The sequence below is a fragment of the Peromyscus leucopus genome, chromosome 1 (assembly GCF_004664715.2).
Source record: "Peromyscus leucopus breed LL Stock chromosome 1, UCI_PerLeu_2.1, whole genome shotgun sequence".
Lineage (NCBI taxonomy): Eukaryota > Metazoa > Chordata > Mammalia > Rodentia > Cricetidae > Peromyscus > Peromyscus leucopus.
Window position 1 is genome coordinate 118626529 of NC_051063.1, and position 26214 is coordinate 118652742.

The 26214-nt window shown below is 35.8% G+C and overlaps 1 protein-coding gene across 1 annotated transcript; it reads left to right on the forward strand.

Annotated features, from left to right (window-relative positions):
- On the forward strand, nucleotides 1-26137 carry LOC114686440 (vomeronasal type-2 receptor 116-like). The gene is made up of 6 exons (XM_028861117.1): nucleotides 1-206; nucleotides 19224-19503; nucleotides 19891-20697; nucleotides 22110-22337; nucleotides 22718-22837; nucleotides 25229-26137. Exons 1-6 carry the CDS (start codon nucleotides 1-3, stop codon nucleotides 26135-26137), a joined length of 2550 nt encoding a protein of 849 aa, XP_028716950.1.
- Nucleotides 26138-26214: the final 77 nt, after the last annotated feature.

Below are 26214 nucleotides of genomic sequence, written 5' to 3' on the forward strand. Positions count from 1 at the left end.
ATGATGAATATTTTCTCTTTGACTTTTGTCTTCTTGGTCCTAATGCTTTCCTCCCTTTTCTGCAGCTTGACTGATCCCAAGTGCTTTTTGAGAATAAAAGACAAGGAAAACCAGGATGGAGATAAGGAACTTGATTGTTTCTTTTCCATTTATACTAAGAGTGGACACGTGAAGAATGATCACTTCAGTGGAAATCTAGACAAGCAGTACGTACTTAATTTATTTTTCATTAAATGTCATGATAAATAATGAGTACAATATCTACTGCTACTTAGACCATAATTCTCTCTGTCTTCTGTCTGTTTTGTACTCCCTCACTACATAGAACTTAAGCAAAGTCTTACTGGTAATAATTTCACTGTTTTTACTGGTAAAGGGTATTTGGTGTCCATCTTTCTAGCATCACATTTTCCAGAACAGAAATTGAAATAGATGAACAGCTTTCCATTATCCTAGAGTGATATACATTGTAGTGACATTTGCTACTTCTAGCTATGTTATGGTTCTCCTGGGAAAAAAAGCCTCAAACACAGCATTTGAAGGCTGCTGTAAAATATTGTTTAGGAGGTCTGATGATGTTTCATCTATTAACACAGAATACCCAGTTCCCAAGTTTAGTACATTGAGTAAATCCAGTATGACTTATGGGTACCTATCTTTAGAAGATACCTTGGGTTTTGTGCAAATAATCTATCTGTCATACATTCATCACTTCTGTGTTGTGTGACTATTTGCAGATGAAGTTGAGGGTGGGAATAAAGTACCTTCTCATTATGAGAACTTTGTGCTTTCCTCTCCATTCTGTTTCATATGCACAGCCACACTTTTCTTGTGTTAACAATGATAAGAGTTGGAGTCTTAAGTTGTAAGTTCATGGATCATCCATCCATTTAGGGTATTCCATTAGAACATTTGTTTGCCTGCTAGGAGATGGGAGGCCACTGCAAACAGTGATCTCCTAATTCCCCTTTCACATGCCATAATGAATGGTGTTTACCGTGATAATGGCTCACAAGTCAGAGAGAGATAAAAAAAAGTTACAAATTTGGCCATTTCTCACTATTAAGGCACATTTACTTATTTTAAATTTTCTTATATTATTTTCCCTGTCTAATTTTCATCTGTAATAGCTATTCCACATTTAGCTCTTTTTTAAAAACTACTTCAAATATACTGAAGTATGCATTATGTTTATATGCACACATCACACTCTGATTATCGTGTTTGATAATTTTTTGATTAATGACTGTTCTATAGTATTTGACATTTGCGATTGGGAAGGAAATTGTAATAAAATTATGCTGAAGAAATTTTCTTTGGATGACTCTTGAATATAGGTTACTGTTATATGTGTGACAAAGAGCAGTGGACCTGATAGTTTGAGACATGGCTGTATTTGATTTGTAATAGTATAGCAATGAATGAAATTCAAAGTAGAGCAGAATGATGTAAACTGTAGAATAAATGTGAGAATATTCTTAAGAAAACAATGGGAAAATTCATAAAATTTCTTGATTGCTGGGATATTTGTTAAAAATATCCTTAGTGAAGAATTAGAGAGAAAAGGATCATATCATCATATTGGTTAAATTCAAAAAGCAATACATAGAGTGAAATAGAATAATTAATAGATGATTCATATATCCAAGATCATATATAGATAAGAATGATATAAGGGGTTGTGCAGCAGAGTTTGACATAAAAATCTTCATTATGGCCAGGAAGTGGTGGTGCATGCCTTTAATCACAGCACTCGGGAGGCAGAGGCAGGCAGATCTCTGTGAATTCAAGGCCAGCCTAGGCTACAGAGTGAGGTCCAGGAAAGGTGCCAAAGCTGAACAGAGAAACCCTGTCTTGAAAAACAAAAACAAAAACACTTCATTACAGATGAGGTTTAAATGTGTCATGTTACTAAAGTGTATGTAACTCCCTGGACATTAGAGGAAAAAAATATCATCTAGGGAGTCAAACTGATGAAATATGCAATCCCTACTTTCATGAACACTGAGTTCTCAACTGATGGACCAATGTGCTTCAGTGACATAAACTCTCTTTGATAAGAGCACTGAATTTTTTTTTCTGAAAAACACAAAGTTGAAATCAGAGTTACTCTGTCTATTCAGGCTTACAAAATTATGAGGCACAAAATAAAACAGGTCCAAAGAAACATTTTCATTTCTACTAACTAAAGAGAGCTCAATATTGCATAACACGGTAACTATTCTCCATCTAGATTCTTGTCTTTGCCTTTATACAAATACATTACACATAAGGTCAATACTAGTTATGAGAGAAAGTATTAATGTTACCATAAATATCTCAAGTGTGCAGAAAATGTGATACAGTTCTGACCATTTCTTCATTTTGTCTTTAATATATATGTACATTTATTAAATATAGGTTGCATATTTATTTCATTGTTAAATATTATAAACTGTATCTCCAAAATAACTATATGTTTCTGATTATATATAATGGCTACACAGAAGACTTTAATGTTTCTCAGTTTAAGGTTATTATATCAGTCACATTTTTCTGTCATGATTAGGAACATGATAGCATGCTTGATAAGGAAAATTAGTTTGTGAGTAAAATCTTAGGATGTAAATCAGCCTATATGGTATTTCTTCTAATAGAATTATATATTAAAGGGAGAAAAATTTGACCTTCTAGATGATGGCTATAATTCAATCAAATAAAAACATACTAATCATAGCAAATAGATATTTTTGTGGAATATATCATATTATGAATAGACATTCTTCCTCATGAGTTACTAGTGATATATTTAATGATGTGTTAGAGCTGTGGCATGAAAACCCTGCTCCTATAAAATTAATTTAAAATTATCACCATTTGTTGTAACAAAGCAATGCATAACTTTCAGTATTTATAATTTACTATATCATATTTAGAATAATAGTCATTATCTACCTTATTTTATAACAAAACTATACATTAATTGCTCTTTAAGGGACCATCCATTTTTTGCAATATTTTTCAGTGTTACACAATATTTACAAATTGGTTTAGGATTATGTTGTTCTCTATCAGTGAAAAAGTATTCCTGTGATTCTTGTTTAACACAAATAATGTTGAGTCAAGAATGTTTAAGGCAAGAAGGTGATGAATTTTAGAAAAGAATAAAATGTCATAATACTTCATAATATTCAACTGTCAGACATACTATGTCATGGTAGTGAACATAGAAAAATAGACATAACCCAGTTTTACCCCTTGATTTGCTGTAAGTTATGTTTGATCTCTGGGATATATTTAGTGAGAAATTACAGTATTTAATGTAAACTTGTTTTATATGCATTTGCTTTTATTTTTAATTGTATAATACAGTAAATATACTGGACCAATATCTGCAAGATATCATCAGATGCAGTCTGTCCACAATATTAAGTGTTTACCAATACCTCATCATATAATTACACTTCTGAACTTAGGCATATTTTCTTGGTGTGTAGTTTAAGAAACTAGATTTCACACATACCAACTCTTTTAAAGCCCTTTTTTAAAATAAATTGCAGTGGAAGAAAATAACCAGTGCTGAACAGGCTTTTATTAAACCCTATAAGCTACAGAAAGGATAGAAGTATTACAACTCAAGGAAAACTACAGAAGTGTGCTGTATTATTGGTAGAATAATAGCAAAAACTCGAGGTTAGCTTTTAAGGTTCTGAGTCATTGCAGATAGGATATTTCTAATTTGAACATGCTATGCGATGAAACCTGTAAAAACACGCAAATGTAGAATACAGTTTTCGTCTACTTTGTGGTGCTGTCCATTAGAAGAATTGAAACTCATCTCCTTCTCATCTTATAAGCACCTGTCAGTGGACTGTGACAAAAATGCCATCATTTTGTCTTTAAGCCTTATACACCAGCTAATCATAATTTCTGTAGCTGAGCAAAAGAATCTTTATGACTTTAGTTTGGTGGAAGAAAGAATAGGACTCTTATGTACTGTTGGCTTTGGGAGAGCCTGCTCCAAGATGCCTCCAGGGGATGCAAAAAAATCCACTAATAAACTGAGATTTAGACTTTTCTCTCTGAGGAGTAAATAAGGAAACACACACTTTCTGATAGTAAGTTTCTCTTTTACTTCCTCCTAAAAAATCTCTCTCTGAAAAATATCTCTGTTGTACACAGTTATATTCTGTACACACAGCTACATATCACTCTTTACATACACCCATTTCTCCTCTGCAGCCACATATCTCTAACACACAGTTAAATCTCTTTTCTATATAGCTCCATATCTCTCTATATTCATATCTCCCTTCTATACACAATTCTTTTCTCTATTCTGCTACATTCATTTATACACTACTATATCACTTATTCACTCTTCATTCACTTACTCTTTCATTCGCACTCTCCTCTACACACATATTTCTGTCTTATATACACTTCTCTGTCGTACATACACATGTCTGTCTCCAATGCAAAATCTCTGGATAAATGTGAATTATATTATCATTGTCACAAAGCATTTCTTGAGTAAACAATAAGAGACAGAGCCATTCTGATACGCATAAGGAATCATACAGTGTCTCTCAGGCTTGGGACATCACACTGACTGGGCATGCAAAGTGAAGCAGGCACATAGCTCTGAGTGGTCAGGGTTCCCAGATGGAGAGTGATATTGAAATTCAGGACTTAATAAACAGCTACTTAGCTGAACCTTGGAGTTAGGAGTACATGCAGAAAGCCAATTGCCCAGGGAGTTTATGTCTTAATGTTATCAACCTGACTTTGGTTCAACAAACAGATACCTGGGAACTTGCTCCTGTGTAATTTGTCACCAGGAGCAACTAGTCTATTTTGGAATTGAAAAAACTGAATATTGTCATTTTCCCATATCAGTCTGAGTAATGAAAAATATCCTAGTATTATTTCTATTCATCAAAATTATACAGCCTAAGCAGAAATCATCTTCCTGACTATCTACAGCTATATGTGTACACACAGAGTAGATGAAATATATTCATGAGATAAACATACAAGCAGTGGAAAAATACCCATAGCTGTTTTTATGAAAGAAATGTAGTGGCACATGAGAGAAATTACATACAGAAGAAACAAGTTTTCAGAGTCTGTGTTCCTTTAATCCTTACTGATAAGATTCCTTCATCAGAGAATTATTCGTTTGGTAGGTCAACACCTGAATCATTAATTGTCATCTGCTGTATATTCCCATGGCCTCTGTCACTTATGTATATTTTATTTGTCTGTATTCCCATTATTGTTATAGTTTGGATGTGAGATCTGCTCAAATGATCACATACTTGATGACTGAAATTCAAGTTGCCACAGTATGTGTGTGGTACATTTAGCAGGAGATTTCAATTATTGTCAGTGTGTACCCTCCACTGGAAATGTCTAATCCTAACTTTCACTATACATTTTCTCCTGATTATCATAGCCATGATGTAAATGTTTTTGGCAATTCCTCTCTTCCATGTGGATGCATAATGAAAACAAATGGATGAAAGGAATAAATAAAACTCATTTACATTCAATAAAGTTTCAAAATTTTTGACACTAGCTATACCTATTCTCTACTGAAGCTGATTGCCTAGGGCGATCTTTTTTGTTAGTCCTTTAAGAGGTTCCCACAACAGATTTTGTACATATTAACTCCCTCTACCAACTCTTCCTAAATGTATTTCTTCATCCCTAACTAAATAATTACATATCTTTTTCAAAAAGTCTTTCAAGAACAATTTCTGCTTCCCAGATATTCTTGGATGTGTCATCTTCCAATAGCAAATGGTCAGATTACATTGAAGAAAACAGTGTCTCCTCACAACACCTAAATATTGCTTTAATGAATGTAACTTTGTGCCCAACTTCCCTCTTTATGCTGGCATATGGTTTGACTTATACTTTCAAATATTTTATGGAAACTGTCAAAACTATTGTAATTTTCTTTGTGCAGCTGCCCTGCTATAGCCAGAAGATAATGTTTTCTTGTTGTTATCTATCTCGCCTGATGCTGACAAAATTTCTGCATTCTCTTTCCCAGTGATCCTTGATCATGGAAGGGTGGTATTGTAATTATATATATAACTTAGGTACTAAGCATTCTATAGTCTCCTATTATCTAAACCTAAGCTAGTTGTCATCCTCTGTTTTAAACAAAATCTATTGCAAAGTTTCAAGATGAGAGAGAGAAGATGCATTGATTGATAGGTATTATAATAAGTTATTAGGAATTAGTTTAATGCATTGAGCATCAGATTCCTACTTGATAGAAACATTCCATTTCCTAGGGAAGCTCCTTAAGCAAAAAAGTAAACAACTCAAAATATATTCAAGAAGTCCACAAAACTTACAGGATTTCTCTCTCCTGAGAAAAGCACAGTTGTGTGACAGTAGCACATATCAGCCAAGCAGCGCAGAAAGTTGCATAATCTACTCTAGATCCCAACAAGAGGTTCAGAGCAATTGATCCAGCTGGAAAGGTGACTTTCTAATCTATTTAACTGCCTGAAGATAGTTCAGTGTGCTCCAGGTTTATAATGCTGGTGAGTGATGACACATACAGTGGTGGGCTTAGGTGTTACAACTGAATCCCAGTCATTTTTTAACCTGTCACTAACTCCTCACCCATATTCCTACAAATAACACGAATAAAAATCAGTTGTTCGCAAGTTAGACCTTGGTGATATCCATACTTCAATCTTTTTTTGTGGATTTCTTGTCTGGGGTGAATGGGTACATCTGTTTCTTCCCAGGAAAAGTCCATCACCTTACATAATTGGCATGAGGACAGGGATCCCATTAAAAAAAGAGAGTGAGAGAGAGTCCATGTTCCTTTCCATGGCAGCAATACATGCAACTTAGTCTCAGCAGCCTCATAGAGGAGCATTAACAACAGAAATTCTGATAATGATGTCCTTGTCTGTATAGGGTGTACTAATATGCCCTTTCAGTATGGTAGCCATTATATAGTTCTTTCTATGGTAGTGAGACAGGCAACTAAGGCTTAGCCATCAGAATTAGTAGTGTCTTTGGGGTAAATCCCAGGATGACAGTCTTCTATGTGGTTTGAGATGGCATGCCTGGGTAATGAATTGGGTCCACTCTATAATACAGAGATGTCCTGTAAACAGTTCAATGTTTAGAGGAAGTACTACAATCTTTACAATTAGTACACAAGGGTCAAGAATGTAGGCCAGCAGAAACTGGCCTACAGTTCACTGGTCCTTATTGTGTGTAGTTACAGTTCACTGGTCCTTATTGTGTGTAGTTACAAAAGCATGTGAGGCTGAGATAGCAGTGAAACAGAAAATTGTTTATGTAAAGGCAGAATTACATGAAGATAGAGATGTGGCTAGCATCCTCAAGGTTTCTTCTCATCTGGCAAACAAATTAGTTAAATGAGAGAGCAGTGGTAAATGTCATAAAAGATATCACTTATGTCTAATCATTAGTGTATAAAAAAAAACCTAAAAACAGAACCAACCAAACAAAAATAACAAGTGGAAAATCCAATATTCATGAGAGAGCTTGAAGCATGGTCCATTAAAGAAAATGAGAGAAATGGGAAATACCCAGAGTTTATACTGCTTGAACTAGAGAAGCCTTTTAAAACAACAGTTACACAGCTTATTACAGAGTGGTTAGTAAGTCTGAGGGGTAGGGGAGTAGACAGGATCAGTCTGATTGCTCTGAAGGCAGAAAACTCAAGGCTCAAAGCATAAGTCATACCTAGTCTCCCTTCCTGCCTGCAATTTTCAGATAAGGTATAAACACTTAGTTATGGCTTGAAGGTCATTCTCATTTGCCTGTAGCAATGCTCTCTGCCACGATGTTCATGAACTAACACTGAATATGTAAGCAACATCTCAATTAAATGCTTTATTTTGTAAGTTGCCTTGGTCATGTTGTCTCTCTACATAAATAAAAAAGAAACTAAGACAAGTATATATTTGTGTCCAGCAAAGTGGTATACAAGAGGTCGAGATAGTTTGACTAGTTATTAACTCCCCTGAGAGCCAGGTACAGTAATTCAAGAGTCAATAACTACTGCTACCCAGAACATCTTGAAACCAGGGTGCTAACAATTGCAATGGGGTTATGTTCTCTATTGTTTGTAAGTAGGGGTGAGCAATTTAAATCAAAACCAATAAGTGATGGAGGAATGTCTTTCTGTACGCTGTGAATATGTGTTGCTCTGATTGGTTGATAAGTAAAGATGTTTGGCCTATGGCAAGGCAGTTTAGAGACAGGCACGAAATTCAAAGAGAGAGACAGGAAGAAGGGGAGAAAAGACGCCAGTGAGCTGCCCAAGGAGCAACATGTACTAGGACGCAGGTAAAGCCACAGAACATGTGGCAATACATAGATTAAGAGTTATGGGATAATTTAAGATGTAAGAGCTACCTAGCAAAAAGCTTGAGCTGTGGCCATGCACTTATAATTAATATAAGCCTCTGTGTGTTTACTTGGGTCTGAGAGGTTGCAGATCGGGTGGGACATAGGAAAACATCAGCAACAAATAAGAGTTTACAAAAGGTGGATAAATATCAGAAAGCTCCATGGAAATCTCTAGGATATGGAATTGTAATTGCTCAGAGAGAAGCATTGAGGGTTATAGAAAACTAAGTAAATCCCTTCCATTCATGTTTTTTTTTCACCCAAACTTGGTCTGAAAAAAAATTAATTGGTATACATGGATGGAACATTTCCAAGCTATATTAGACCTCAATTATTTTTTACTTTAGTATCTTCTTAGTTGTGAACAACTGAGGTAACCTGAAACTTGATAAGATCAGATGACAATGGACTTCAGAGTGCTTCATGAAGGTATCTTTGTATCCCCACTATTTGTTATGGAATGATGGATCTGAATGTCTCTTTCTCCTGCCCATCATCTAGAAAGAGTTCATTACATTATCTATTCTTGAGTGTTTTAAATATTTAGAAAAGCTTCTGAAGGACATACAGGTAAATCTAAAATAATGGGAATGGAAGATTAATCTGCAAAATATTCAAGGGCCAAGAACGGCTGGAAAATTTTGGGAGCCATCATGGCCTGGTAAATATGTATGTGATACCTGACAATGTTTTTCACAAAATATCACAATAGTCTGTGCCTGTAAATATAAAGGATCTATACAAATTTTGATGAATTTTGTGATATTGGCAGATTTTCATATCCCATCATTCCCAAGAATCCTGTACTCTGTGTAACTTAATAAAGAATAATGCTATATTTAATTGGGACAAAAAGGCTCAAGATGCTTTTGGGCAGAATAATGTCATTGTAGAGCAAGATCAACACCTGTGTTCCACACTACCCTAGTGTTCCTTCCTGCTATAATTCATCAGAATTTCAGATGGATATAGCTGAAGAAAATACAACTTTAGCAAATGGTCTCTATTCTGGAAAGAAGTAGAAGCCCGGTACACAGTACTAGAACAGCAACCGTTGCCATTACATAAAGCATCACAGAAGATCAAATTTATAACTGGTCTTACTTCAGTGACCTGAAAAACAGTATAACAAACAAAAGGCTAAACTTAAGCCTTTCTGGTTAAATCTCTTTTTGGTGGGACATAAAATTAATCTTTGCAGATGTGGCATTTATACTTACAGAAACAATGCTTCGTGTTTGCAAGCCATATCACCAATCTCATGGAGGCTTTCCTAGAACCAGTGTCTTTAAAGCCATTGAAAAGTCCCCAGTAAATGAAACAACAGCTAAACTAAATAAAGTACTTTAAGTGATAAGCCCCATCCCATTTGATGCCTGGTACACAGAAGGTGTTTATACACACACCTAAAAAGAATGAGTTGCTATATCAATACAAATGAACACAGATATCATGTGGCTCGAAAAGGAAAAAGTAACCAATTAACAGAGTTAAAAGCAGTATTGATAGTGGTAACTCATGATAGTTGGCCTATGGCTATCTGTACTGACACCTGGGCTATAGTCAGAGGCATCATAAAGGATGTCTATATAGCAAAAGTAGTACTGACAGTTGCTGAGTCTAACACTGTGGGGACAAATGTGGAAAGAAAAACATAATAAACATCAACAGAAATCAGAACCCATGGTAGTTTTCTATGTGACATTCCACAGCCAATTAAAGCTCCTGGAAATCAAAAAGCAGATATTAACAAATTATGGACCATTTGGTCCTCTTGGATGCTGCTACTAAGTCCATGTAAAGTCTGGTCAGAGGGGGAGCTAATATAGATTTGAAAATAGTTAAAGTTACTGGCGTTTATGTGAAATATTCTGGTATTTTACATGCAATCCAAACATGTAGAGCCCATTCCTGATTGCAGCCTTAAAAAATGGATGCCTGAATGGAACATACAAATAAATCAACCTGCCTTGCATGGGATTGGAAGGTAAATTTCATAAGACATATGCCTCTCAGTGAGGGATGAAATTATTCCTTTATCCATGAAGTCACTGCCACAAGTCTCTTATAAGCAATCCCCTCAAGGTGGTCCACAGGTGAAGCCACCATTAAATATCTCACCTAATAAAGAGTCATGCTTGAGTGTCCATGAAGAATTGGTAGTGAAGGAGGTAACCATTTCACTAACATTGACGTGCATAATTGGTCTAAAGACAACCAGGTATAATGGTACTTCCACTTACCATATAACTTCATTGGGACTGGGTCAGTTAAAAGGGGGAATATGTTGTTCAAACAACACCTAAAAAGTTAAAATCAAAATATATGACCTACATTGGTAGAAATGGACACTCCTAGAAGTCATAAATTTATTGAATGTAAACCAACATGCCAGAGGTGGGCTCTATCCCTATAAGTTTTTTGCCAGGGAGTCAGCCCCCTAGCATCTCACAACCCATTAAGGCTACTGCCATTGCTGTTGATTATGCCACAACTAGAAGGTGAGACCCTGCTGTTGAAGACACCATACATTTTTACTACAGAATTGGGATTGAACTGGGAAAACCTGTCCTGCTGCATGGCCTTCACAGTGCAAGATGGAAGAATGAAGGTGCTGGTGGAGAATTGCACCAATATTCTTTTTGGCTATGGCCCTTGCATGCTTAAATACTGTCATCCCAGGTAGGATGTGCTTCTTTGTGTGATTTTGAATCAACTATCTTGACTAACGCTGACAGCCTTTGAATGGATTTAAGGCCAGTTCCACAATAGGAAATTCACACCTGGTACTATAAACCAGAACAAAATTCATGCCTGGGTGGTTCTATATGAGGGAGCAGTTTCTAGTGTTTTATTAAATGGAGGTGATGCAATACATACCTTAGAGATTTTGTTGCATCCCAGTAAAATGACAAACATAAGGTTAATACTAAAATTAATTATTTAGAGTACATGCATTCTGTTTTTATTTACAACAATATAATAAATTTATATATAAATATAAATTATTACTATATTAAATGTGGTCAAATACTCAAAGGAAGATTATGATTACTATATTACAGTTCTCTGTGTGTATGTTTCTCATTCCTGAAATCTTTATAACACAAAATACAATTGAAATTTTCAGTTAATTTTTCTCTGAAATATTTTTTAAATTTTATTCTTCCCTCATACAATACAACCTAAATGATGTCTCTACTACCTCTCCTCACCCTAATACCCCCACCTCCCCTGTTCTCCAGATCCACTGCTCCCCTCTTTCACTTCAGAAAAGAGAAGGCATCTCAGTGACACGAGTTGAACTTGATATAACATGACGTAATAAAACTAGACATACACCCCCATATTAAAGCTGGACAAAGCAACCCACTAGGAGGAAACAGTCCATGAGCAGGCAAAAGAGTCAGAGACAACACCTCCTCTTCCATTGTTAGGAGCAAAAAAAAAACACCCACAAGCTAAAGAACCACAGCATGTATGAAGAAAGTCTGATGCAGACCTGTGCAGGTTCTGTGGTTGTTGCTTCAATCTCTTGGAACCCTTATGAGCCCTGCTCAGCTGATTCTGTGGGTTGTGTTCTTTTGGTATCCTTGACCCCTACTACAATCATTTCTACCCCTCTTCTACCAAGTCCCCTTAGCTCTGTCTAATGTTTAGCTATAGTCTCTGTACCTGCATCCATCAGGTGCTGGAGGAACCTTCTCTTAATTGACTGATGAGATAGGTACCAAATCATATGAGTATAGCAGAATACCATTAGGGATGATTTCATGATTTTTTTTTGTCAGTAATGTTTTGTTCTACTCTAGGTCTCTGAGGCATCCAACTTCCAGATCCTGGCCATCCAGGCAGTATCAGGCATGTTCTTCCTCTCATGATATTGGTAATAGGTTAGATCAGTCATTGGTTGGCCACTCACACAAGCTCTGAGCCACTATTGTCCCATCACATCTTGCAATAGGCCAGGTTGCAGATCATGGATTTTGTGGATGGGGGTCCTAGCCTGGTTACAGAAGATGGCTGTTTCAGGCTTCATCTTCTCCATTGGTTGGATTCCTTGTCAGGGTCAACCTCATAAGTTCCTGGAAGTTTCCACTGAAATACATTTCCATATTGTCCCTTAAATACCCACCTATTTCAGCAGTCTCTCTTTGTACTGTCTTCCTCCATCCCTCTCTCCCCCAATTGACCCCACCTCTTCCCATCCAAACCCCTTCCCAATTCACACACAAAATATATTATTTTCCCCTTCCCAAGGGATTCTAAGAACCCTCCTTGTTACTTAGCTTTGTCTGTGGTTTTCAGCATCATAATCTTTTGCATAACAACCAATATTCCCTTATAATAATACATATAAGTGCATATCACAGTACATATCAATTTTGTCTCTCTGGGTCTAAGTTGCCTTACTCCAGATGATTTTTTCTAGTTCCAAACATTTGCCTGCAAATTTCATGATGTCATTTTTCTACCAGCTGGGTAAAAAGCAATTGTGGTAGTTTGAATATAATTGGGGCCCATAAGCTCATAGGGAGCAGCACTATAAAGGAGGTGTGGTTTCAGTGGAGTAGGTATAGCATTTTCGAGGAAGTGTGTCTCTTTGAGGACAGATTTGAGGTATTCTATGCTCAAGTTAACACTCAGTGTCTCAGCCCACTTGCTGTTTCACTCCGATCAAGATGTAGCCAGCACCATGTCTGCTTGCGTGATGTCCTGCTCCCCACCATGATGATAATGGACTAAACCTATGAGCTATAAACTGCAATTTAAATTAAATGTTTTTCTTTAAATGAATTGCAGTGGTTATAGTGTCTCTTCAAAGCAATAGAAATCCTTAGACAGAAGTTGGTACCAGGGACTGGGGTATTGCTGTGATAGACTAGACCATGTTTTTGTTTGGAGTAATATGACCTTTGGGAGTTTTGATTAGAAAAGCAGTGGAATGCTTTAAGTGCTGCTTAATGGGCCATACTAGTAGTAGAATGGAAGAGAGTGGCACAAAAAGTTATTTGAACTGTGGGGTGCTAGGTCAAGTGGTTAAAAAGGAAAAGAATATTAATATGTGGCCTAAAGATTATTCTTGTGGTATTTTGGTGATGAATGTAGCTTCTTTTTGCCCTTGTCTGAGTCAGAATAAGGCTAAAGTGAAGAGTTTCAGATTAATTTCTTTGGGAGGAAATTATATGACTGCCTAATATAGACTCTGTCATGTTGGTATTAGTTTTAACTCTGATGAAGTTTAATAACAAAAAGAGCAAGAAGAGCAAACAAAAATATAAAATGTGCAGATGGAGAAAGGGGAACCAGGAAGTGGAATAGAGCTAATTTATGTGTTCAAGGAGATTAAAGGATGAAGAAATTAAATAATGGGAGTGATAACCTCATGGCAAGAGACCACCAGGTAAGTTTCCAACTTATGAAAAGGATTTAAAGAAAAGCTTAGAGCAGGGTGTGGTGGTGCACACATTTAGTTCCAGCTCTTGGAAAGCACAGGCTGTCAGATCTCTGAGTTTGAGGCCAGCCTGGTCTACAGATCAAGTTTCAGGACAGCAAAGCTTAGACAGTAAAAGACAAAAAGCTGGTGAAGATAGAATTGAATGACAGGGCCATGATCCAGCCACAGAAAGCAGCAGACCATGGTTATGTGGTTCTGGAGTTAACTATAGAACAAAGAGGCTATGAAATTTGCACCGGCACTAAGGAAGGCTGCTAAGTTAGGCATGTGTCAAGGGTGTCTCTGAATGGAGGCCTAGAAGGACCATTGCATAAACATTGCATAAAGCTGTGATTTTGAAGCCTGAATTGTCTTGAAGACCCCAGGATGTTATAGATGTAAGAGTCATGGGATAACTGCAGAGGGAAGTTGTTAAGAAGGAGTAGAACCAGACCAAGAGAAAGAAGAATATTGCACTAAACAAAGCCAAAGGGAGTTGGAGGTCTAAAGAGCATTTTGATGATCAGACATGATGATGCATAGTTTGGAGTTTGCCCAATTGGTTTTCATCTTGGTTTGTTCCTGTATTTCCTTACTATGCTCCCTTCTCTGCATTTTGGAATGGCAATGTATATCCTATGCCATTATATATTAGAAGAATGTGATCTGATTTTGATTTTAATTTTACAAGTGATTATAGTTAAAAAATTACATGAATCTCAGAAGAGACTTTGAACTTTAGAAGTGGAAATAAGTTTGGGATTGATATAGACTATGGGAACTTTTGAAGTTGGACTGAATGAAATTTTGCATTATGATATGTCTACAAGACTTTGGGGACTAGGGAATGGATTGTGGTAGTTTTGAAAGAAAATGGCTCCCAAAGAGAGTGTCACCATTAGGAGATGTTGCTTTGTTGGAGTAGATCTAGACTTCTTAAAGAAAGTGTCCCACTTATTTTTATTAAGAAAACTTTTATTCATTTTACATACCTATCAAAGATCTCCCTCTTCTCTCCTCCCTTTCCTCCAGCCTCCCCCTCCCAACCCATCCCCCCAATTCCTTCTTACAAGGAAGTACATTTAGTAGAGGGAGGTCCAAGCCCTTCCCTCTGCATCAAGGCTGTATGAGGTGTCCAATAAAAAGAAAATGTGTCACTGTGGAGGTGTGCTTCAAAGTTCCATATATAGACAAGATACTCCCAAATGTCTCAAACCATTTCTTGTTACCTACAAGATGTAGGACTCTCTGCTACTTTTCCAGCACCTTGTATGCCTGCATGCCACCATGCCCCACCATGATGATAATGGATTGAACCTCTGAACTGAAAGTGAGTCACTTCAATTAAATACTTTTCCTTAGAAGGGTTGCCATGGTCATGGTGTCTCTTCATAGCAATAGAAACACTAAGAGAAAAGTTGATTTTATAGGGTATTAGAGTTAAGAGAGTGCATAAATGTCAGAAAAGACTTTGGAATTTAAACATTGTTGAGAGGACTATAGGGACTTTTGAAGACTAAATGCATTTTGATATTGTTAAATTCTTGTGGGGGGCAGGAAGTAGAATGTGGTAGTTTGAATGTAATTGGCCCCCATAAGAGCATAGGCAGTGGCAAAATAAGGTGGTGTGGCTTTGTTGCAACAGGTATGTCCTCGTTGGAGAAAGTATATCCCTGCAGGAGTAGGTTTTGGGGTTTCATATGGGGGCTCCCAGTATCTCAGTCCACTTCCTGCTGCTTTCTGATCAAGATGTAGCCAGCACCATCTCTGCCTTCATGCCACCATGTTCCTGACCATGATGAAAATGGACTAAACCTCTGAAACTGGAGGTTGCCACATCAATTAAATATTTTCATTTATGGTACTTTCCATAGTCATGGTGTCTCTTCACAGCAATAGAAAGCCTAGTTAAGATACTCCATTGTGAAAATATACCATATTTTATCTGTTCTTCAGTTGTGGGACATCTAGGTTGTTTCCAGTTTCTGGCTATTTTAAATAAAGCCACTATGAACCTAAGTTGAGGAAGTCCTTGTAGTAGGATGGTGTGTACTTTAGATATGTGCCCAAGAGTGGTATTGCTGGATCTTGAGTTAAAATGATTCCCAAATTTCTGAAGAACCACCAGATTGATTTCCATAGTGGCTGTATGATTTTGCACTACCACCAACAATGCTCCTCATCCTGTCTAACATGAACTGTCATTTGTTTTGCTTTGTTCCTTGTTTACTATGTTTCCTCTATTTTATTTTGTTTGTTTTTTGAGATGGTCTCTCTGTGTAGCTGTGGCTGTCCTTGAACTTACTCTGCAGACCAGGTGGGCCTTGAACTCACAAAGAATTGTCTGTTTCTGTCAGATTGCATGGATTTAAGGTGTGTTCCACCACCAAGAGGCTAAATGAGCTATCATCTGTGTTGTTGATCTTAGCCATTCTGATAAGTGTAAGATGGAATCTCGAGGTAGTTTTAGTTTGTATTTCCCTAATGGCTAAGAATGTTGAACATTTCTATGTTTTTAAGTCATTTCATATTCCTCTAATGAGTTCTCTGTTTATGTTTATATCTCATATTTTAATTGGATTGTTTGGTTTGTTGATGTCTAGTTTCTTGAGTTCTTTATTTAGATTGGATATTAGCCTTCTATCAGGAAAAGAAACATTACTAAAGCTTAAACCATGAAGTGAATTGACCCTCACACATTATTAATGGGAGACTTCAATATCCCACTCTCACTAATGGACAGGTCACTCAGACAAAAAACCAAAGAGAGAAACACTAGAGAAAATAAATTTTACAATTGAAATGGACTTAACAGATATCTAGAGAACATTTTCATCAAACACCAAGTAATATTATTTCTTCTCAGCATCTCACATATCTTTCTCCAAAATTGATCATATACTAGTCACAAAAGAAGTCTCAACAGATATAGGAAAATAGAAATAACCTTCTGCATCCTATCATACTACTATATAATAGGGCTGGACTTCAACAACAGAAACAACAGAAAGCCTAGAAATCTATGGGAATTGAAAAAAATCCCTACAGGATTACCACTGGGTCAATGAATAAAGACAGAAAGAAATTAAATACTTTCTAGGATTCAATGAAAATGAATGTACAACATAGTCAGTCTTTTGGGACACAGTGAATGAGTTGCTTAGAGGAAAGATCATAGCACTAAGAGTCTCCATAAAGAATTTTGGACTATACCATGCTAGCAACTTAACAGCACACTTGAATGCTCTAGAACAAAAAGAAGCAAACACATCCAAGAGGAGTAGAAGGCAGGAAATAATCAAACTAAGGGCTAAAAGCAATCAAATAGAAACAAAGAACAATGAAATGAATCAATGAAACAGAGTTTGTTCTTTGAGAAAATCACTTAGATAGGCAATCTCTTATCCAAACTACATAAAAGCAGAGATGGAGAACATTCAAAATCAGGAATAAAACTGGGAACATAACAACAGACTCCCAGTAAAACCAAGGAGTCATTAGGTCATACTTCAAAAACCTGTACTCTATAAAATTGGAAGATTTAAAAGAAATGGATAATTTTCTCAATAGATGCCAGTTACCAAAGTTAAATCAAGATCAGATAAACAACTTAAATAGACATGTAATTCCCAGGGAAATAGAAACAGTCATTAAAAGTCTCCCTACCAAAAATAGCCCAATTACTTTTGTGTCTTGGAAAAAATTCTACTTCAGCCTTCTGTAAATGAGTACTAAGATTACAATTTAATAATCTGAGGCTCTAAATTTTTACATTTTTTGATCCACACTTCAAATCAGATTAAAGCCTACTGATTTCTCATCAGCTACTTTATTCTTCTACATGTTAGAAATCATGACACCTGTGCTTTTGTGCCTGGTTGATGCATCTATTCTAACCAATAGCCTACAGATTGTCTTATAGATGACAGGACTTCAGTATTCTGTAATGGGGGACAAATGATCTTCTGTGTATATCATATTTGCTTCTGTCATTCATCATTTGGCAAGTAACACAACCTGACTGCAATTCCTAACCAATGTATAAAGCACAGCATAACTAAATCTAATAAGTGTGTGTATGTTGTCTTTGTTACCTCAGGTATTGTACTGGAGAGTGTTAAAACTCCATTGTATGATAGTTAAATTTTTACTATTGAGTAATATGCAAAGAATCATTCAGAATATTTTCCTAATGGATATCCCATGAGCACTGCATTAGTGACCCACTCATTTTATCACATATGAACACTAGCTTGTACTATTTTAAGAGTCTTTTCCATTGCTTCAGACTTTAATATAATGTAATCAGATTACATTCATGCCTCTTTCACAACTGTCCCATGTCATCCACCCTTCCCTACCCACCCAACTGTGTATCCTTGTCACCAATAGACCACGTGGGCCTTGAACTCAAAAAGAACTGTCTTTTTCTGTCAGAGTGCTAAGATTAAAGGTGTATTCCACATTTGTTTAAGGCTACCATGTCCAGTTTGTACTACTATGATTCTCTTGGATATGGTGCCTTCCACTGGAGTGTGGTTTTCTAATGAGGAAAAAAAAACTTAAAAACTTAAAGAAAAGAGACTCACTTTTAGCATTTATCAGTTGTTAAAGTTTATCATTTTTAATGTTTTTATTCTATTATTATAAATCCAAGATCTGTTTTTTCTCTACTATCTATATATAGAGAGGGTTTTCACAGTGAAGTTTTTCATAGTTGAATAAACCAACAGAAACCTGCAAGACAACACAGAAAAATACAAATCATGGGAAAATAGAGCTTTCTATTTGGTACCAGACATGTAAGGGTTCTTATTTAGGCTATAACAGACGATAAAAACTAAATTAGTTGTTTGAAAATAAGATCAAAAACCACTTTTTTATGAATCCATAGGTGTCATATGAGCTGTGGACAAAAATATATTTGACTTCCCATTTCTAATGCTCATCACAATTTCATGGCTTTAGACAGTTCTGTTTCTGCTGAAAAAAGCACCACAAATACAGTAGACGGTGAAACTCCTTCATTTTCCACATGTGTTATGTACAAAAATTCCAGGATAGTGGCAAGAGAAGATTTTGGGTTAGACAGAAACTTCTTTATATTCCATAAGCTACTCATCATGTTCAGAGACAACAAAGAAAACTATAGGAAAATTCCAGATGGTAAAATGCCATTTGAGAAAGATCATTCCAAAGCAATTTAAAAAAATACTCACTTTCTCCTAGACCATAATAACAGAACTTGGTAACTATAGCAAAATGTTTCAAAAAAATTAAAGAACAAAGAAAACCACTAAGGATTCAGTATATAATTTATATTGAGAGTGATTCTAGATTATCACATTAGAACATAACCTCTATCAATCACTGTGATCTGTTGTTTCAGGTTGACAACTAAGAACATCCACATGATTTTATCTCTTTATTTTGCCATTGAAGAAATCAATGGAAACCCTCATGTTTTGCCCAATATTTCCCTACTAGTTAAAGTTGAATGTAAACTTTTGTCTGATCGAGGTAAAATCAGTTTATCCTCAAAAAGGGGTGATTATTTTCCTAACTACCACTGTAGAAACCAGAGGAAATACTTAGTGATACTTACAGGACCAATGTGGTTGCCATCTGCCATGCTTGGACCAATCCTGTACATTTCCAGAATTCCAGAGGTGAGGTGGGCTGATTTAGATTTCATAAAACACTGTCTATTTTCATTCTAGTTTTCTTAGTTCCTTGGTAGATTGAAAGGTAGAAAATGAATTTATGTCTATTCTTGCCTATAAAGTTCCAAGTGTAAGTGCTCAAATCTTCTAAAGACTACATGAGAGAATCTTATGGAAAATAGAACAGAGAGACATCCGTAGCATAAAGTATTTTGCTGGAAGAATAAGTGTAACTCTTCTTATTAAGAAAAATAATAAAAATTGGATTTTAATGAATATTTAATATGATGAATAACAATTTTCCAATAAGGCCATATTTTTGTGAAACATATACTCATATTTGTGTACTTGATCTTCTTAAAGGATTTTTTAAATTTTTTTAATGTCTTACAGCTCTACTATGGGCCATTTCATCCTCTTCTGAGTAACCATGAACACTTTCCTTTTCTGTACCAGATGGGTATCAAGGATACATCTGTGGCTGTTGCCATGGTATCTTTGGTGATCTATTTCAGCTGGCAGTGGGTGGGACTGATCATTTCAGATGATGACCTAGGACTTCAATTTGCCTCTGAATTGAGAGAAGAAATGCAAAGAAGTGGCATCTGTTTAGCATTTGTAACTATTATAACATATGACATAAAATTATTCTTTAAAAATATTTATGTGTATTATAATCAGATCATGATGTCTACAGCAAAAGTTGTTGTCATATATGGAGACAAAGACTCTCATCTGCAAGTGAACTTAAGACTATGGCAGTCTGTAAACATTCAGAGAATCTGGGTCACTACCTCACAATGGGATATGATTACAAGTAATGGAAAATTGCTCTTCAACTCCTTACATGGGACTCTCAGCTTTTCACATCATTATTCTGAGATAGCTGGCTTTAAAAAATTTATTCAGACAGTGAACCCTTCAAACTACAGTAATACTGTTTCTCTTGCTAAATTGTGGTGGCTATATTTTAATTGTTCTTTGTCATCATCGAATTGTAAGAAACTGAAAAATTGTTCAGAAAAAATGCTACCAGAGTGGTTATCCCAGTACCAGTTTGAAATGTCCATGAGTGACACAAGTTACAATCTATACAATGCTGTGTATGCTGTGGCCCATTCACTCCATGAGTTACTTTTGCAGCAAGTAGATACATGGTCAAAGAATACTGGGAAGGGACTGGAATTTGACTCCTTGCAGGTAATGTGTCTTTATTTAAATAGATACCCAAAAGACACTATGGCCATAGATAACAATGTATCCGTGATAAACATCTGATACAGATAAGGAAATTGTTCATGAATACTCAAGAAAGAATTAAGCAGCATATATTAATGATGTTCAGTATTAAAAAATAGAAACAACTTGAATAATACAATGTTCAATGAAGTCTTTGAAATGAACTTCTTAAAATCAACAATTGGTTCTAAAACCATGTATCTAAGAACATTTCTCCCAAACTGATTGATTTTTCTAGTCTCTCATGGCCTTTAAAGCAAAGCACATTAGTGGTATAAATTGTGATCCAGCCAACACTGGCAAAGAAGTCAGTACCATGGATTGAAAGAAAATGGCCCCCATGGAGACTAACACTATTAGGAGGTGTGGCTTTGTTGGAGTAGTTCTGGTCTTGTTAGAGGAAGTGGATAATGGTGGGGATGGGCTTTGAGTTCTATGTTCAAACTATGCACAATGTGGCACTCATTTCACCTCCTGTTACCTGTAGATCAAGAGGTAGAACTCTCAGCTCCTTTTCCAGCACCATGCTTGCCTGCATGCTATCTGCCATGATGATAATAGACTAAACTTCTGAACTGTAAGCTAGGCCCAATTAAATGTTTTTCTTTAAAAGAGTTGCCTTGGTCATAGTGTCTCTTCACAAAAAATAGAAATCCTGATAAATGCAGCATTTGACAGTTGAAGCCAATAATATTGTCCAGACTATGACTACCATATAGAAATATCATGTATTTAATAGCTGGGAAAAAACACTTTGGGCTTTCTTGGGAATTTTTTTTTGTCTTGGTTTTTTGAGACAGGGTTTCTTTGTGTAGTTTTTGAGCCTGTCCTGGAACTTGTTCTGCAGATAATGCTGGCCTTGAACTCACAGAGATCTGTCTGCCTCTGCCTCATGAGTACTGGGATTAAAGGTATGTGCCACCACTGCCTGGCAAAGGAAATCTTTTTTTTTAAATAATTTATTTTCATGCATTATATTATTTGTGTATTTGTCTAAACATTATTTAAATAGAACCAAGAAAATGCCTGGTAATTTAAGTGGTGCAACTGTTGGTTATCAGTGTAAAAATAGTTCCCAAATGAAATTAAGTCTTTCTTCCCCTGACCTGGGACATCAAGTTTAGCTGCTATAAGATAATACTGATAGGAGGAAGAAGTGGAGCATATCATTAATTGCGTGTTTTTTTTGAGCATTAATGTTAGTTAAAAACTGATATGTATAAATCTTAATAATGGTATTTTACTTCTACATGAATTTTTATCTCCTTTTATTAAGTTAAGTATACAATTGAAAATCAGAGGAAATCTACATTTCATATTTTCTGTCCTGATGTATAGGCATAATTCAAACTAAAATTATAAATGTGTTTTAGGTTGTCCCTTTCCTGAAGAACATCCAATTTGTAAATCCTGCTGGAGACTTAGTGAACATGAATCAGAAAGCCAACCTGGATACAGAGTATGACATTTTCTACACTGGAAATTTTCTACAAAGTTTTGGACTTAAGGTGAAAATAGGCAAGTTTTCCCAATACTTGCAACATCCACAACAATTGCTTATGTCTAATGAAATGATAGAGTGGGCTACAGATATTAGACAGGTATGTTAGACTTAAATTTAATACTCCACATGTAACAGAAGAAACTTAATCTTTTGATGGTCTTGTTTTTCTTGAGGGGATATGCATTAATGTTTAGCCATTTATTCATGAACCAAAATTTCCTTTCATGATTTGCTATCTTTCTAAGAGTTTTATAGACAAATATGCTTGTACATGTGCATGTACATGCATATATAAAATGGATACTTTATAACATACAAATCAAAAACTTCAGAATAAATATCTCAACCTACAATTAAATGATGCATTACAATTTAATCTGTGTTTGTAAAAGGAGTTTTTACAATATCATTATGTTCTAAGTCCCTGTATCTTTTGCCCAATAACTAAATTGGTAATTCATGTGTGGTGTTTCATAGACTCCACCTTCAATATGCAGTACACCTTGCAGTCCAGGATTTAGAAAATCCCTTCAAGATGGACAGGCTGTCTGTTGCTTTGACTGTACCCCCTGTCCAGAGAATGAAATTTCCAACATGACAGATAAGTACACATTTTACTAAAAGCTTCACTGGATTAATTAATTTCTCCCATTATTGTATAATTCACAGAGAAGTCTTTATTGGAAATAAAATGTTTAATATTATCTTTAAACTAAAAAAAAACCAATAACTCTGCTTCTTGTAATAACACACACATACACGCACACACATATATCTGTTTCTCAACTTGTAGTTTTGACTACATGTGGAATCATTGCACCTAATAGTTTATTCTGCACACTGTTTTAGAATATTAAACTATAGCATTTATCCTCAGCTCAGAATTCAGGATTTGGGAATACATTGCATCTATTTTTTGTCTTTCTCAAGACATGAGAATGAATGCCTTTGATTTTGGAGTAATGACCTCTGTGACAAGGTGTAGATACTCAGGGATGCTTCATTCTTTTTGAGAAATATGTGTTTTGTAATGTGAGCTATGGAATATGATGTTGTCACTCAGTAGGATGTATTTTCAATTGTATTTTGATTCACTGTGGAATTTGGAAATCCACATATAGAAATATGAATTAATGCTTTCATTATAATGTTGGGAAATTAGTATATACATGGACCATTTGGATTGAATATGTGGTAATATATTCATTAGGATATAATTCCAATGGAATCTGTGAAAGTAAAGTTAATTTTAATGTACCAAGCAACTAATGAATGGAAATACCTTCCATTGGAGTAATGAAATATAGAAAAATACAAACATAGATTTATTTCATCCTCAGATCAGTGTGAAACTGGGGAATAATGGTTTGAACATTGGAAAATTGGAAATTTGATAAGGGTGTGGATTGCAGATGAAGAAATTTGTACTGAAATTCCAACATTTGTGGTTAAAGATCACAGTGAATAATGCAAATAAATAAAATATTTTAATGGCATATTGTATGCAGAAACGATATTAAATTCTTGGATGAAACTATGGCAGGAAAATCAAATACAAATTGAGAGTATCATTTATTGTCATAGTGCTGATTGTACCAGGAAATTCTACAAAGAAACATGTTGTTATGCTTACTTTTTCATGAGTATAAGGAAAAGTTTGAAAATATAGCATTTTAAAACTCTGAATAATTGTAATATCACTAAAAACTTGATTTAAAATAAATTCTGCCTGTCAGTTTAGATAAGGCCCTAGAGGAAATTGGGAGAAGTTGGAAATGACTGAAAATGAATGTGCTTTCCTGGATGGAAAGACACAACACTAGAAATGTCTTCACTTGTCAGTCTAATTAGTTGAGACAATGAGATTGAAAGAAACCTGCCTATATTATGGTGACAATAACAAAAATGCACATGGAGGATCATCTTTACCTTGCCCAGTACTAAAGTCACATATATGTCCTTGAGAGATGCAGAGTTACCTTGCTTGTGATTTTTTAATAAATAATAATAATAAAGAACAGCTGTTCTTTCAGGGAGGTATAATGGTGGCACATGAGAAAGTTACAGACAGAGAACAACCAGTTTTGACAGCCAGTAACCCCATGGCTTTTCCAGGTGGGGCTCCCCATCTGGGAGTTATCTGTCTACTTGGTTGCCTTGTCAAACACTAGTTGTCACCTGCTGTATACTCCCACAGCCCTCTGCAAAAATTCATATATTGAAACACAAAAATAGGGTCACATTTTTTAATGTGTAGTCTTCGGACATAATTGGTTCATAAATCCCCTGCTTTCCTTGGCTCTATTAAAAGAAAATTTAGCCAGGTGGTGGTGGTGCATGTCTTTAATCCCAGCACTTGGGAGGCAGAGCCAGGCAGATCTCTGTGAGTTCGAGGACAGCCTGGACTACCGAGTGAGTTCCAGGAAAAGGCGCAAAGCTACACAGAGAAACCCTGTCTTGAAAAACCAAAAAAAAAAAAAAAAAAAAAGAATAAAAAAAGAAAATTTAAATCTAGAGATGGATTGAATAGAGTGTGTATGTCTAAGGAGCCACATCAGGGCATGGGTGTTTGAGTCTTATCATATGGCTGATAGCCAGGCAATAATATTGAGTTAGTGAACTGAGCAGGCTATAGAACTGTGAATAATAAATAAATGATTCTATGAATTATGCACTCCAAAGTATTTTCTTGTGACAACCAATATATATTTTCATACAGCCTACAGTTTTATTTCAGCTCACTGAATGTCTTGAATATGTAAAAATTGTAAATAATTATGTTTGTTTAGTCACACATGGGGTTCATAGAAATTGAAATTCAAGATTAGTTCTCATAAGTTACTACACTGAAATATCACCTGTGACAACAGGAAAGGTCACTTGCCTAATGCATTTTAATGCATTGATAAAACATTTTAAATGTCTGATGCATAGATATATACTTGAATAATAGATAAATATTAAACATGTTGATATATTTTTCCTTAAACAGACATGGATTATTGCTTGAAGTGTCCAGATGATCAATATGCCAATACAGAAGGAACTCACTGCCTTTCAAAAATTGTGACATTTCTGTCTTATGAAGATCCCATAGGGATGGCTCTGGCCTGTTTGGCTCTGTGCTTTTCTGCTTTTGCAGCTGCTATATTTGGTGTCTTTTTGAGGAACCAAAACACTCCTATTGTCAAGGCCAATAACAGAGCTCTCAGCTACTGCCTGCTGCTGTCACTCATCTGTTGTTGTCTCTGTTCCTTGCTCTTCATTGGAGAACCACATAGAGCCACATGCATCATGCAGCAGACCATATTTGCAGTTGTGTTTACTGTTGCTGTCTCTACTGTCTTGACCAAGACAATTACAGTAGTACTTGCCTTCAAGGTCACTGTTCCAGGTAAAATGATGAGGTGGCTGCTAATATCAGGGGCATCTAATTTGATCATTCCCACATGCACCATGATTCAACTGATCCTCTGTGGAATCTGGGTGGGTACTTCTCCACCATTTGTTGATACTGATGGGCACGTTGAACATGGCCATATTTTGATTATTTGCAACAAAGGTTCAGTTATGGCCTTTTACTCTGTCCTGGGATACTTGGGTTCTATTGCTCTAGCAAGTTTCACTGTAGCTTTCTTTGCCAGGAATTTGCCTGACACATTTAATGAAGCCAAGTTCCTAACATTTAGCATGCTGGTTTTCTGTAGTGTCTGGATCACCTTCCTTCCTGTCTACCATAGCACCAAGGGCAAGGCTATGGTGGCAGTGGAGGTGTTCTGTATCTTGGCCTCCAGTGCAGGGGTACTTCTTTGCATCTTTGCTCCAAAATGCTATATTATTTTGTTAAAACCTGAGAGAAATTCTTTTCACAAGTTTAGGGACACACATGCTAAATAAAGTTTAAAATTCTCATTGAATTTAACTAGCATTTCCTGTAACAAACAGGTATAGAAGAACACACAGCTTATACTATT